We start from the raw sequence: 16211 nt of genomic DNA, 5'->3' as shown, positions 1-16211 counted from the left end.
AATACTGGACAGTCCAGAACCCCCCGGCGTTCTGGCATTGGCGGAACCAGTTGCATCAGTTGGCTACCTGGGGTGCGAGGGATGTTAGGGGGTCACGGAAGCGGAAGCTTTTGTTCATGAGCATCTGAGAACCCTATTTGCAGGCTTTGCATTCCAAAGGTCGTAGTGCGCTACTTACTTGGCTGTCCTAATATGGGCTGATCGCAGTAGTATGGGTGGAGTATTTAGGGGGGGGTGGAAGGAGAGTACCGTGGGGGGAATAGCTTTGGTGACTGGTGGTTCGTTTGGATTTGGCTATGAGACAGTGATCATCGGGTGGGGGGGGGTGTTCTCTGTTTTTTGGGGGGTTTCCTTTTGTACTTCAGGCATTTGATCTAACAGTTTTCAAGTCAGGGGGGGAGGGATGATGGCTGGCCTGCTCCAGGGCACATAAGAGTCCAGGGCCCTGGTGTGCTATATTTTGCTTAGGGACCTAGGTCTGTTAATGGGGAATAGTTGGATAGGTGATTTTTGCATCATATATATATATAAATAAATAGTGATGTTGACTGTTTCTCTTTGCTGTTGATGATGTTCCATTGTTTCTTTCTTGACTTTGATATGCATTGTTTGTTTTTGCTATTTCATTAATAAAATAGTTTGAACATAAATGTGATTTTCTTACTTTCTATTTGACAGGTTATTCAGTTCTTAATCCTGATGTTCTATTCAAGATTAAAAAAGAAGATGAGAAATATATTATTCAACACTATGAGTGGGAGGAAAAAGAAAACCCACTATACCCCACCAAGAGTAAGTAAATGTGTTTGATTCCAAGGACTCTGCATTTTCAGATCTCATGAGATGGGTCATTGATATCAAAGGTTTGAAAACTTAAAATGCATTTCTTAATTTAATATGTTTCCTTTACGTCTGAGTCATGTTATCAGTATTCAAATCACTGTTGTACTAATCACCTTTGTTTTACTTCAAACACAAATTACAACACAAGTTGATGTGGTTAAGTGAACACTCAGACCCGCAGCTGAGGTCCGGTGAAACAAGTTCACGGAGCAGCTGTTAAGGAGACCATCATTGTTGTTCACAGTCTCCTCCACCAAACAAAGACTAAATAACAACACATAAACTTAAAGAAAATAAAATAATAAATTTAACAACAACTTAACTTTGAATGGTGTGGATGATACACATAACTGCTCCGGGCTCCTCCATTTATTCACAATACCGGGGGGTCGGTATTGTGAATAAATGGAGGAGCCCGGAGCAGTTATGTGTATCATCCACACCATTCAAAGTTAAGTTGTTGTTAAATTTATTATTTTATTTTCTTTAAGTTTATGTGTTGTTATTTAGTCTTTGTTTGGTGGAGGAGACTGTGAACAACAATGATGGTCTCCTTAACAGCTGCTCCGTGAACTTGTTTCACCGGACCTCAGCTGCGGGTCTGAGTGTTCACTTAACCACATCAACTTGTGTTGTAATTTGTGTTTGAAGTAAAACAAAGGTGATTAGTACAACAGTGATTTATAAGTATCACCTTGTATAAATATATTCCCTTGCTGTTTTTTGATCAGTATTCAAATGCCAAGGTTATATAAGGAGCACAAAATATTTGTTGATACTTGGAAAACTATAAGTTATATAAGTAACCTAACTCCTATTCCAATAACTAAATCAACGACTCAAACAATATGGCTCAATCCAAAGATCAAAGTTGGCGGTTTTAAAATTTTCTGGAAACATTGGATGATTGCTGGAATTCGGATTTTAGAGGATGTAATGAATAAAGGTAAACTGCTTGAGTTTTCACAATTGCAAAATAAATTTGGTTTAAATAAATCACAATATTTCAGATGGATGCAATTGAAGCAGGCCATTCAGGTAGGGTTCCCTGAATGGAAAAACTTTAATAACTATCATAGTATGGAATTCTTATGTTTTCAGATAGACTCCATAGGTCACCAGGCCGCAATGTGGTATAAATTGATATCTGGATTCGTACATAAAAAGAAAAAAAATGGTCTTAGAGATATTTGGAGCATTGAGATTAAGCATCAGATTAATGCATCTCAATGGCCACGACTTTGGTCTTGGAGGTTAAGATGTACATTGTCAGCTTCTATGAGACAAACTTGGTTTTTTATTTTACATAGAGCTTTATGGACCCCTACACGTTTACATAGAATTGATAGCTCTAAGTCTAATAGATGCTGGCATTGTCATCTAGAAGCAGGGACATTAGATCATCTTTTATTTTATTGTCCATTCATATTAATATTTTGGAATTCAATTTGGCCTCAAATTAATAGGATGTTAGAAAATCCGGTAGCCTTGACATATGATACGATTTTGTTTGGTACTGCAATGAGAGCTCGGAGTCAAATTTCGTCAAATAACAATAAACTTTTATTTATATTGACTGGAGTAGCAGTTCAACAAATTACACATAACTGGAAAAATTGTGACAGATTAAACTATAATTTTTGGTGGAACTCAGTTTGCCATATATATAAGATGGAGCGTACATTTGCAACACAAAAAGGATATATAGATAAGTTTAAGAGAATTTGGGGACCATTAACAGATTTTTGTAATGACTGATTTTCATTTTTCCCATAATAAGATAATAGTTAAAGGAGGGAGGGTGGGAGGGGGTAAGGTTTTTATTCTCTTTATCATAAATTATAAATAATTTATCATAATAGATGTTATTCTTATGTGACAATAACAAAATAAAGGGAGGGAAGAGAATTCATAATTAAATAATAATTGATAACATTATTTCAATTTATGTGATATGTAAAATCATAATAAGGATAATATAAGATATGTTTTATATAAAGTACATTATAGAAATATCAAGTGTATTGTTAAGATAATTGTATGAAAATTTATGACACTTGTTGTTATATGAAAAAATCAATAAAAACTTTAAACAAATTTAATATGATCAGATCTTCCTGAATATTTGTAAATGTGTTTTCTCATCCCAGGCATTCCAAATACAACATCTGCGTTCTCATTGAACATTAAACAAGAGGAAGATCTCTCCTTCATTGATCATCCTGAATCAGAGATGTCTGAACAGATTTATCCTTTTGAAACAAGTAAGTTAAAAAAAAAATCCTGCTGCACATCTTTACTAAGACCAGCCAAGACGATTCAAGAATTTTGAGTTGGTGGGCTAAGAGGTTATCATCCTCTTTTCCTTCCACTGTCTGTTTTCTGCTTTGGATTGAGTAGGCTGCTTGTAGAGACAGTGGGAGGAAGGCATCTGATGGAAGTGGATATCCCAGGGTTGAGATCAAGCCAGCAGAATCCTACGTCCTAGAGTTGAGAAATCTGTATCGCTGGTTGTGGAAGGAATATGACTGATCAACAGAGTGCCATTTGTCCTAGTAATGGAGGTTTGTATTGCTGATGGGTTAATGTAAATAACAGTACAGAATGTAGTTTACAGTAATTTTAATATTAATGGACTGATTTGCATGATTTTGCATGCACTGTAGCTCATTAAATTTTTTGGTATTCTACTTTGCATTAAAGTTAATGAAATCGACACAGACTAACTTGCTAAATTACAGGGAAAGCTTGGGACGGCGGTGGCTTGGGGACTGTTCCCCGATGGCGGTGGCAGCAAACCGAGTGGCTTGGGGGAGGGCACGGAGAAAGAAAGAAAGGGGGCAGGCAGGGAAACAGAAAGAAGGGGGAACAGGGAGACAGAAAGAAAAAGTTGGGGGAAAGAATGAGGTCTGGAGGAGAGGAAACATACAGGAGGCTGAAAGGAAGAAAGATTGGATGCACAGTCAGAAGAAGAAAGTGCAACCAGAGACTCATGAAATCACCAAACAACAAAGGTAGGAAAAATGATTTTATTTTCAATTTAGTGATCAAAATGTGTCTGTTTTGAGAATTTATATCTGCTGTCTATATTTTGCACTAGGCTCCCTTTTACTAAACCGCAATAACTTTTTTTAGCGCAGGGAGCCTATGAGCATTGAGAGCAGTGCGAGGCATTCAGCGTAACTCCCTGTGCTAAAACCTATCGTGGTTTAGTAAAAAGGGAGGGGGTATATTTGTCTATTTTTGAATTTTGTTACTGAGGTGACATTACATAGAGTCATCTGCCGTGACCTCTTTGAAAAAACCCGGAATATGAATAATTAACATTTTCTCTGCCTTTCAGTGTGCTTTGCGTTTTTAAAAAAATTTTATTGTTGGTAGATCATTTTGACTTAGTCATTATAAAAGTAGCTCGCAAGCCCATAAAGTGTGTGCACCCCTGTTTTACAGTATAAAGACACTGCAAAACTGGCTGATCCCATTGAAGGAATGATGCTTCCTATGGGAAAAGATCTGAAGGAGATTGTTTTGACCTCAGATTGCTTATTGCTTCTGGAGCTCTCTCAGCCAAGTGAGGTAGATATAATAGGCATCTCAGAGGAAATCAATGGGACACTGTATTACCAGGTTACAAAATATAGAGTAGATCAAATTGGAGGGGGGCTGCGTTATATGTTTAAAAGAGAAATGAATCAAATAAAATATTCTGCATGACATAGATAATAGCGTGGCATGCATATGGATAGAAATTCCATATGTGAAGGGAAGTAATATACAGGTTGGGCAGACAGATGAAGAAATGTTTACAGAGATTAGGAAAGCTGGCAAATTGGGAAACAGTATGATAATGGATGATTTCAATTATCTAGAAGATATCACAGGGTAAAAGTAGTCACAATAATTAAATATTGCCTTCAAAACCCATTCTCTTCTGGGCAGGGTATGGAGCCAGCAACCAATACACAAATAGGTGGAGCACATTGCAATACTGCTCCAATTGCAAATGCTAACTTAAGCAGTAAGTGCAAATTAATCATAGGTCATAAAAAAAACTCCACACATCACAAATCAAAAATACTGCATTGCTGATGTAAGAGATCTTCCTGAACTGGAAATGGTTTTCAAAGGTGATGATGTAGAAGAACTGAAAGAAATCTCAGTGAACCTGGAAGATGTACTGAGCCAAAACGACAAATTAAAGAGTGATAAATCACCTGGACCAGATGATATACATCCCAGGGTACTGAAGAAATTTCAAATATGAAATTGCTGATCTGCTGTTAGTGATCTGTAACCTACCGTTAAAATCGTCTATAGTATCTGAAGGTTCCAGGGGCGATCCGTAAAAGTAAAATTACAGGCCGGTGAGCCTGACTTTTGTGCTGGGCAAAATAGTGGAAATTATTATAAAAAAATAAAATTACAGAGCACGTAGACAAACCTGGTTTAATGGGACAGAGTTGGCATGGATTCAGCCAAGGGAAGTCTTGCCTTGCCAATTTGCTTGATTTCTTTGAAAGTGTATGTGAGAAAGATGATACAGTGCAGGGGCATCCACTCTCGGCCCTCGCCAGGTCAAGTTTCAGGATTTCATAAATATGAATGAGATCTATTTGCATACAGAGGAAGCAGTGCATGCAAATGGTTGTCATGCAAATTTATTGGGGAAATCCTGAAAACCCGACTGGATTGTGACCCTCGCGGATCGACATTTGGACAACCCTGATGTAGTATTTCTAGATTTTCAGAAAGCTTTTGACAAAGTTCCTCATGAGAGACTCCTGAGAAAGTTAAAAAGTCATGAGATAGGAGGCGGTATTCTGTTGTGGATTAGGAACTGGTTATTGGACAGAAAACACAGGGTAGGATTAAATGGCCATTTTTCTCAATGGAGGATGGTAAATAGTGGAGTGCCGCAGGGATCTTTACTGGAACTGGTGCTGTTTAACATAGAAGCATGATGGCAGATAAAGGCCAATGGCCCATCCAGTCTGCCCATCCACAGTAACCATTATCTCTTCCTCTCTCTGGTGATTGAAATGATAAGTGAGGTGATTAAATTTGCAGATGGCAGAAAACTATTCAGAGTTGTCAAAACACATGAGGACTGTGAAAAATTGCAGGAAGACCTTAGGAAATTCGAAGACTGGGCATCCAATTGGCAGATGAAATTTAATATGGACAAATGCAAAGTGATACACATCAGGAAGAATAATCCCAAATCATGGTTACCTTATGCTAGGGTCCACCTTAGGAATCAGCACCCAAGAAAAAGATCCAGGTGTCGTTGTAGACAGTATTCTGAAATCTTCTGCCCAGTATGCGGCTGCAACAAAAAAAACAAACAGGATGCTAGGAATTATTAGGAAAGGGATGGTAAATAAGACCAAGAATATTGTAATGGATGGTGTGTCCTCACCTTGAGTGTTGTGCACAGTTCTGTTTATGCAATGACAATATCCACAACAGACCAGTCTGTAGCAGTCAAGGAAAGGAGGTGCCCATCTCGGTATTCATATGATCAGAGTATTGCTAGAATAGATTTCTGATGATGATCAGTATAGCAACATCTCTTGCCTGGCTCTGTTCTGATGGTAATGCCTATGAAAACAGCATAATCCTGAGCACTATACTAGAGACACTGGGTTAACTTGTTAAACATATTGTACTATTTTTTTTCTTGTTACAGGCTCTCATAATATCAACCCTGACATTTTAATCCGATTTGAACAAGAGGGATTCAGGAATGAGCCTCAGGAGTATGAAGAAAGAGGTAATCTGAACACCACAGGCACGTGTGAGGGCCTGCATCATGCATGTGATATAGTTTGGATTAAAGTTAGTAATGAGCTGATACAATAAATGAAAGACACGTCCTCTAGACCAGGCACAATAGAATGAGGCGTTATAATCATGGCCTGACCTTTGTTGTATGGATAATGAATTATATATTTTTTTTTTTTCACTTTTCTCTTTTCAGATCTGCCTTTCATTCCTTCCCTTTTTTTTATTCCCCCCCCCCACCACCACCACCACCATTTTCCTATGACTCTATCCCTTTCCTTCTTCTTTCAACATCTACTGTCTTTCATCTTGTGTCAGTTTTTATCATCTTTCTAGTGTATATTCTGTTACATATACATAGAAGTCTGTACTATAGATGTTGATTCCCGCTAACCGTGAATCTGCAAAGGGCGTCACTTTAAGATCTTGAACTCCTCCCCTTCTGCAGTGGTGAACAGCTCCCTCTTCAGTTTTTCCCAAGTGAGCTCGGGTGTGTTCTGATCTGTTCTTCTTCTTTTTGATATTTTCGGGAATTTTGAGTTTCTTTGTGTCTTCAGTGCTCGGAGGTCCATTCTTGGGTTTATTCTGCTGGAGAAAGGATGCAGTGCCACGGGAGTGGACTGCTGAACCCAGGCCAATCTCATCAAGCACCTGTGGAACTAGCCTGCCTTCAGGAACTCTAGGTCCGTTCACCTGGTTGTTGCTCGCCTGCTGACTTAATCGGGCTTGCACGCAGGCTGTGGGTATACCTGTGAAACAACCCTTTGGGTATCAGGGAGCCAGCTGTAAAGTTTCTCCCCCCATCGCTGTGAGGAATTTCAGGGGTGGGAGTCAGTGGTCGAAGTCTGTCCAGCCGGCAGCCAGAAAACTTCCATCAGCAGTCCAGTTCTACAGTATATGAGGCAGAAATCCTTTCCCTACAGTCTGGCTGCTACAGGCTGATAGGCACCAGAAGTCAGTGAGTACTCCCATTATTCCCTATGTGGAAAATTGGGGGTGGGGGAATGTCTGGAAATTTTATTTTTAAGGGTTTCAGAGGTTAGGATTCAGTTCCTCCTCCCCCAAAACTCTAGAATTGTTATTTTTTTTAATTTTTGAATTGCTCCAACAGCCTGTTTTTGGTGTGAATTTTCTGACAGCAGCCAGCTAGGATTTTTAGCAGTCTGTTTTTTTAAACTTCATTTTTTTCTGTCTCAAAACCACTTGATTTGCCTAGAGTTCACCTCTCATGGATGCCCCAGGCCGGGGGTCGGCAACCTGCGGCTCCAGAGCCGCATGCGGCTCTTTTCCACCTTTGCTGCGGCTCCGGTAGTGTGTCACGCAGGCATGCACCTTACAAGTCCAGCGTCGCGGCGGGAAATAGCCATGCTGAGCAGTGAGCTCAGCACATACACAGATGAAAGCCTTGCTTGCTGATTGGTCCGGCGGCGCCGTGCCGCCGGACCAATCAGCAAGCAAGGCTTTCATCTGTGTAGTGCTGAGCTCACTGCTCAGCATGGCTATTTCCCGCCGCGACGCTGGACTTGTAAGGTGCCTGAAAAAGAAATCATCCTGGCCGGGGTCGGTGTCATGCTCCGGAGATCTACAGCCTTCCTATCTCCCTCTCCCTTCTACCTGCTTCCGGCCACATCCCCTGCTCCGCGGCTCTCTTCGGCAACTCAGCAGCAGCTTCTGACGTCGGGGCCTACCCTCTGCGAGTCCCGCTTGTTTCAACTTCCTTTTTCCACAAAGGCGGGACTCGTAGAGGGAAGGCCTCGATGTCGGCAGCTTGTCTTGATCACTGCTGCTGACGAGTTGCTGAAGAGAGCCGCGGAGCAGGGGGGTGTTGCCAGGTGCAGGTAGAAGGGAGAGGGCCAGATGCAGGACTCGTGGGTGAGGGAGGGGAAGAGAGAGAGAAAGAGAGAGGGGAGGGAAACAAAAGGAAATCTTTCATACTGGGCTGGGCCGGAGTGGAGGGAGGGTGGAAAGATTCTGGCTACAGGGTGCAGTAACAAAGGAAAAGGGGGGAAAGCTGAAAATGGAAATAGTGACACAAAGAAGAGAGAGTAAGCAGGACCTACTGAATAAGGATAGAGATACAGAGGGGACATGAAGAGGAGGTGAAATAGAGACATAGAAGTAATGCTGAAAAAGTGTGTGGGGGGAGATAAAGACATTGAAAGGGCAAATGGTGAACATGGCGTAAAGATAAGGACAGAGACAAATGAAGATTCTGAAAAAGTGGTGAGATAGGGATATAGGTGAGATGGACACAAAGAAGGGTGATGCTGGAAAATAGGTGGAATGGTAATTCTGACAGACACAGAAGGGAAATGCTGGATCAAGGAGAGATGGGGCTCAGGCTGGATGGAATGAGGAGAAATGCCTTGTTGGCCCGGAACTTCCTCTCCTACGTCAGAATTGACGTCAGGGAGCAGAATGCTGGTCAGCGCAACACTTCTGCAGGGAAAGCTTGGGACGGCGGTGGCTTGGGGGCTGTTCTCCGATTGCGGTGGCAGCAAACCGAGTGGCTTGGGGGACAGCACGGAGACAGAAAGAAAAAGTTGGGGGAGAGAATGGGGTCTGGAGGAGAGGAAACATACAGGAGGCTGAAAGAAAGGAAGAAAGATTGGATGCACAGTCAGAAGAAGAAAGTGCAACCAGAGACTCATGAAATCACCAAATAGCAAAGGTAGGAAAAATGATTTTATTTTCAATTTAGTGATCCTGTATATAGCATTAAGATAAGAAACAATATATGCAGTGTTAGATTTGTTTTATAATGGTTTTGCGGCTCCAAGTTTTTTTTTCTTTTCGAAAACGGGTCCAAGTGGCTCTTTATGTCTTAAAGGTTGCAGACCCCTGCCCCAGGTTGTCCTGGCCCTGGATCCTGCGTTTTTTTGCACAGATTTACCAGTTGAGGAGCAGCTATGTTGTACGTGCCATAGGACACAAGAGGAAGGAACAGAAGCTTCGGGCTCAGCCCCTATTTTGTCCTAGGCCTTGGAACCCCCGAAATCCCAGAAGATCTGGTCTAAGGGGAAGAGATCCTGCTCAGAAAATCTGAGCAGCAGTGGGGCGAAACGTAAGCACGTGGTAGCGAATGAATCTCCTATTCCTTAGTCCAGGCTTCTACAAGGAGCCACGAGTCCTCCAATGAAAGGCTTTTCCAATTTGGTAGCCCTTTAAAGAACCAGGAAGCACTGTGCTGACTGTAGGTGCCTCAGCTCCGCCTCATGGGGATCCTTCTCCCAGGCAGGGGAGTCTCTGCCTCATACCATGCCAGCTCCTAGCACTCCTAGCATCAGTGATCCTTTGGAGTAAGACTGGGATTATTGGAAGTCCTTTTCCATGCCTTGTTGCATGGCTCTTCTGCGTCTTGTCGATGATTTGGTATCCCTAACGGGGTTCAGTGGCCAGGGGGCAGGAATGGCAGCAGATCACTGCGATATCCCTCAGTATGTTTCCGTTTTAAATCAGCTTCCATTTCCAGTGTCATTTCTGACACCCTCTCTGCATTGAAGCTCGATGCCTAGCAGCCCATAACCTCTCAATGTTCCATTATTAGCGGAGCCAATGCACAGACAAGCTTTTTTCCTGCTCACCCGGACATCACCTCCTTAGTCACTGATCAATGGGAGTCACCTGAAGGCTCTCTAAAGGTGGCCAGAGCTATGTCTAAGCTCTGTCCTATGACTCCAGACTTCCAGCAGTTGTTTGTACAGCCGAAAGTAGATTCTGTAGTAGTGCAAGTGACCAAATTCACCTCCCTTCCTAGTGAGGGTGGAGTGATGCTGAAGGACACAGAAGACAGTAAAGTGGATGTGATTCTTAAGATGTTTGAGACGCTGCTTTGGGTATCAAAGCTGCAGCAGCTGCTTCCTTCGTGGCATGGGCCTGTCATACCAGATTATGGACTAGTTCCTCAGCTTGGGGATTCCTGTCCCCACATATTTAAGGAGGGGAGTAGATTATATGGCTGATGCTCTTTATGACATCATCAGAGTCCTAAGTAAAATTTCGGCTTACTCCATTTCTGCCTGCCAGAGGCTCTGGATCCAGACAGTTTGCGGGTGACTCGGCTTCCAATGTCAGTCTCAGCAGATTGCCCTTCAAGAGGCAGATGCTATTTGGCAAAGGACTGGACAACCTCATGGCCTGTGTGGCGGATCACTGTCCCAAATCCCTCCCGGACAGCAGAGGCAATTTTTGTGCCTTTTGGAGATCCTGCCAATTTTCCTCCGGTTACTCATCTCGGAGGTCCTTTCAGGAGTCCAGACAGAGTTTGGCAGTTATAGGCACCAGCAGCCCACGGGCTTCCATGATGGCTTGGCCCCCATGAAGCAACAATGACGCCAAGATAATGACCGCTGCTCCTCATATTGGCGGGCAGCTGTCAGCTTTCTGGAAGGAATTGGAACAGATTTCATCTGGACATTATTTGGGAGGGGCACAAGATCGAGTTTCTCGGCTTCATCCAGTTTTGTTCCTCAACTCCCCAGCTGGATGGCCAGAGTAGGAAATCAGAGTCCGAGCAACAGTGCAATGACTCTTAGACGTTCATGCCATAGAATCAGTTCCCGAAGAAGAGTCGAGTTTAGGCAAATACTCTTTATACTTCATTGTGCCCCAAGAAGACTAGAGATCCATTCTGGATTTGAGGTCAGTAAACCTAAAGGCCCCCTGCTTTTGCAAGGAGACAGTCCACTTTGTCATAGCAGCAGTGGCTCCGGGAGAATTCCTTGCCTCTTTGGATTTGATGGAGGCATATCTTCACATCCCCATCTTTCTGGATCATAGGAAATATCTGAGATTTCACATTCTGCAGTGACACTTCCAATTTGTTGCGCTTCCTTTTGGTTTGGCCATGGCTCCCCGCACCTTTACCAAGGTTGTAACAGCCCGACTGCGCAGGATGGCTAATCAGGGACCCCTTTCTAGAGGATGGTGAGCACGCAGTTCAGCAGGTGGTGAGCTTCTTGCCAAACTTGGGTTGGATAGTCAACTTCTGAAAGTGTCACCTTTGTCCAACTCTGGTTGAAATATCTCAGAGTGTGATTCGATATGGCACAGGGCCTTGTTTTTCTTCCTGAGCCATGCACACAGAAGCTCAGGAAGCAGATCTTGGCAGTTCCGAGCCCCATGGCCTGGCATTACCTGCAGGTGCTAGACTCACTGGCAGCTTTCCTGGAGGTTGTTCCTTGGGTGAGAGCTCATATGCACCTGCTCTAGTACTCCTTCTATCCAGTTTGTCGCCACAGTGCCACTCCCTGCAGATGCAGCTCCCTTGGACTTCGAAGGCAAAGCGCAGCTTGCATTGGTGGCTCCAGTGGAGGTCTTGTCAAGAGGTATGTCTCTCAGAATCAACACATGGGTGACACGACCGATGCCAGCCTAAACGGCTGGATGGTTTGTCTGCTTTGGTCACCCCCTCCAGGGCAGGTGGTCCCCCCATCGGAAAGCAATGTTTTACTAATCAATAGAAGAAGAGGAAAGTTGGACTCAGATTACAAGACCCTGCAGGATTGATAGTGTGACCCCACTTGCCATGAGCTGAAGAACTTGTATGCAGCCCTGGAAATGCCTGAAGATATTGTGTTTATTTTTAAAAAGGGTTCTGGGGGAGATCTGGGAAATTACAGACCGGTAAGTCTGACTTCAGTGCCAGGCATAATAGTGGAAACAATTATAAAAAATAAAATTGTGAAACACGTAGACAAACATGATTTAATGGGACGGAGTCAGCATGGGTTCAGCCGAAAGAGATCTTGCCTCACCAATTTGCTGGACTTCTTTGAAGGAGTGAATAAACATTGGATAAAGATGCCCTTATATTCTGCAGCAGTTTTAATTATCCTAGTATTGTAGGAACCTGTTTGTGTTGTAGGTCATGCTTCATTTTCAGAGCTATAGAAGGTTCTTAACTTCCTCCACCAGGTAGGTACATTTTTTAGAGCATATAAAAATTCCCATCATCTCAATTTTTGACATGTTGCTTTTCTTAAGTGATAAAATTTTCCTTTAAAATATGATGTTTTCCCATTCTTCTTACAGACGGCCAAAATTACACTGTTGACCCCACACTAGAGATTCTGAAAATAGAAGAGGTTGATTTCAGTGACCAGATGGAGGGAGAAGAGGAAGATAGTGATACCAAGAGCGGTGAGCCAAGAATTCTTTTGTTAGAAAAACCTTGCTATATAATCTAATCTAATCTAATCCTTAGGTTTGTATACCGCATCATCTCCACGTTCGTAGAGCTCGACGCGGTTTACAGTAGGAGAAATAGGAAGGAACTACACCAGAGGGTTAGAGGTAGAAGTGTGAAGAAAATTTAGAGGACTTGGGATGCCAAGATATAAGAGTTTCTTTGATTCCTAAGTTGGAGGGAGACTTACTCTGGACACAGTGGTTCTTAAACCTGTCCTGAGGGACCTCAGGTTTTCAAGATATCCCAAATGAATATGCATTCTTTAGCACTCTCCAGACCAGTAGAGGTTAACTTTACGAATGGGTATATATCTAATCATGACCAGCAGGTGGAGACTGAAAACAAAACTTTGGGACAGTATATCCTAGCCCCTCCTCTCTATTTCCCTCAGTCTTCTTTCAGTCTCCAGCAGGTGTTGAGTGATCTGTACCCATCTCCCTTGGTAGGGCTGTTGGAATTTGTTTAAGGGGTTTATTGTCCCTGTTTTTAGCCGGACGGAGCTTGGACGGACTCTGTTTGGGGGTTCGTCCGACCTCGGGGGTGTCAAACCCGGCGGGTCACGAGCGGGGTCCCTCCCCCCACTTCCTCCACCTCCCCACATTTTTTTAGTGGAGCCTCAGCAATAAGCCTTGCCCCCTAAATCAAGCAAGACTATTGCTTTGAGAGCCTGTGGAGTCTGTTCTGTAAAAAAAAAAAAAAAAAAAAAATCCTGAGGTAGTGCTGGTCTGGAGGGTTGTATCCCTTTAAGAAAACTGTATTTTACTGTATTTTTTCAACTAACCGGCACTTTTTTACAGCTAGGTCGCGTATGGAGCAATGAGCACTTCTAAAGGGAAAAAGTGCTCATTGTGCTCCAGACGCGAGGCACTCGCGGCCGGCCTGTGCAAGCGGTGTTCAGGCCGGTGCGGTGGAGGAGCTCCGTCGGCAGCGGCTGCAGGCGCCCAGAGCTCCCCGCCGATGGTGCCTCGCGAGTCGGCAGGGAACGGAGGAGAAGCCCGGTCTTCTCCGTCCGCCCACGGAGGGATTCCCCGAGCCGCCGACGGTCGGGTTTTTGAGGATTCCCTCTCAGCTGATATTTTGACAGCTGATGCCGGCTTGCCTGTTTTAGCGGCTGAGACTTTTCAGGTCTCTCAGCCGCTGCAGGCTGTGGAGGGAGCTGTTTTGGCGGGAAAGACGCCATCTTCTCTGTCTGGCCCCTCCATTTTGTCTTCCACCTCAGGTGACCTTCCCCCTGTTTTGACTATGCAGGGGCAAGGTTCTGCTGGGTCCCCTGCTGTGGCAGGGAGTCCCTTGGGACCCTCGGGGGGGTTTTCTCCTGAATTTTTCTTTTCTTTATGCAGAGCCTATTTTCAGGCGGCTGGGGGTCCCGGTTGCGCCCAGGGGGTCTCGGGGGGTGGTTTTTCCTCCGCGCTTCCTGCGGCTTTGCCTCTTTCGTCTGGCGTGACGTCCCCTCCGCCGCCTCCCTTGTCCAAGCGTCCGCGGGTGTCGTGGGACGAGAATTTGTGGTCGGAGGAACGGGTCGGTCTGGAGGAGGACCTGGACCCTTCTGAGGAATTCCAGGACTCTCTGGAGGGGACGGAAGCTGGCGGCGGGTTGTCGGATTTCCCGTTCTCCAGTGACGAGGCGTCTGTGGTGCGTTTTTTTCAGAAAGATGAGTTGCCTGACCTTATTCAACAGGTTTCTTCGGTTTTGCGTTTTGAGGACGCGCCGCCGGAGACTCCGCGTGTGGGGGACCCCCTGTTGCGGGGGATCCGTACCGTTTCCCGCTCTTTTCCTATGCATCAGGATATTCGGGATATTATCCTGGAGCAGTGGAAAACGCCGGAGACGCCGTTTCGGCTGGCGCGCAGCATGGCTCGCCTGTATCCCATTCCTGAAGGGGATCGGGCTACGTTAGCTTCGCCGGTCGTGGATGCGGTGGTCTCGGCAATTTCCAAGCGGCATACCGTGCCTGTTGAGGGCGGTTCTGCCTTGCGAGATCCTGAGGAGCGCAAATTGGAGGGCCTCCTTAAGCAAAATTTTCAGGTCTCTGGCTTTGGGGTCCAGGCGGCTATTTGTGGGGGACTGGTCGCTCGCGCCGTGTTTCGGTGGGCGGAGCGGGTCTTGGATCGAGAGTCTGACGACTGGTCTCTGGTGGATCAGGAGGTTGCGAAGATTGAGATGGCGGCCTCATTCCTCTCGGATGCTCTCTATGACTTGGTGCGGATCTCGGCTAAGTCTATGGCTTTTGGCGTGGCCGCAAGGCGTGTGTTGTGGCTGCGCGCTTGGGCGGCGGATGCTGCGTCCAAAGCTAAGCTTACTAAATTTCCCTTTCGGGGGTCGTTTTTGTTTGGAGAGGATTTGGATAAGTTGATTCAGACTCTGTCGGACTCGAAAGTTCCCCGTCTGCCGGAGGACCGTGCCCGCCCGGCGTCTCGGGGGGGTGCGGCCCGGGGGCGTTTGCGGGATTTTCGCAAGTATCGCCCTGGGCGTGGGGCTGCTTCTTTCCAGTCTCCGGGATTTTCCCGGGGTCGGTTCTTCCAGCGTATGCAGCCCTTTCGGGGGGCCCGTCGGGGGGCAGGGAATCCCTCCGCCGGTTCCCCCGCTTCCCGTCCTGCACAATGACGCCTTGCCGGCGCCCCCTTTGGTTCCGGTGGGGGCCCGGCTGCGCGAATTTTTCCCCAAATGGGCCGAGATCACGTCCGATCAGTGGGTCCTGGAGGTGGTGCGGGACGGTTATGCCCTGGAGTTCGCCCGCTCTCTACCGGATTTTTTCCTCGCTTCTCCATGTCAGACTCCGGGGAAGACGCAGGCTTTTCGCCAGACCCTTCAGCGCTTGCTAGATCTCAGGGCAGTTGTTCCGGTGCCCCCTCCGGAGTGGGGCACGGGCAGGTACTCCATTTACTTTGTGGTGCCCAAGAAGGAGGGGACTTTTCGGCCCATCCTCGATTTGAAAGGGGTCAACAGGGCTCTCAAGATTCCCTCTTTCCGTATGGAAACTCTGCGGTCGGTCATTCTGGCGGTTCAGCCGGGGGAGTTTCTCACTTCTCTCGATCTGACGGAGGCCTACTTGCATGTTCCCATTCGGGCCTCTCATCAGCGTTTCCTGCGCTTTGCGATCTTGGGTCGGCACTTTCAGTTCTGTGCGCTTCCCTTTGGGCTGGCCACGGCTCCTCGGACGTTCACCAAGGTGATGGTGGTCGTCGCGGCAGCCTTGCGGTCGGAGGGCATCCTGGTACACCCCTACCTGGACGACTGGTTAATTCGGGCAAAGTCGTTGCAGGAAAGCTCCCGGGTTACTGCTCGGGTGGTGGAGTTTCTCCGGTCGCTGGGCTGGGTGGTCAACCTTTCCAAGAGTCGGTTGGTCCCGGCTCAGCGTCTGGAGTACCTAGGGGTGCTGTTCGACACCTCCTTG

General features: G+C 45.6%; 1 protein-coding gene across 1 annotated transcript in view; it reads left to right on the top strand.

The window, feature by feature from the left end:
- LOC117357823 (zinc finger protein 883-like) overlaps positions 1 to 16211 on the top strand; it is a 40997-nt gene that overhangs the window by 18095 nt on the left and 6691 nt on the right. The window contains exons 4-7 of the mRNA XM_033938976.1: positions 679 to 792; positions 2994 to 3107; positions 6533 to 6616; positions 12661 to 12768. Coding sequence (XP_033794867.1) covers positions 679 to 792; positions 2994 to 3107; positions 6533 to 6616; positions 12661 to 12768 — 420 coding nt within the window. The remainder of the gene's footprint in view (positions 1 to 678; positions 793 to 2993; positions 3108 to 6532; positions 6617 to 12660; positions 12769 to 16211) is intronic.

Source organism: Geotrypetes seraphini, chromosome 3, assembly GCF_902459505.1.
Source record: "Geotrypetes seraphini chromosome 3, aGeoSer1.1, whole genome shotgun sequence".
Lineage (NCBI taxonomy): Eukaryota > Metazoa > Chordata > Amphibia > Gymnophiona > Dermophiidae > Geotrypetes > Geotrypetes seraphini.
The sequence above is the reverse complement of the archived record's forward strand: the minus strand, read 5'-3'. Positions and strand labels throughout refer to the sequence as shown.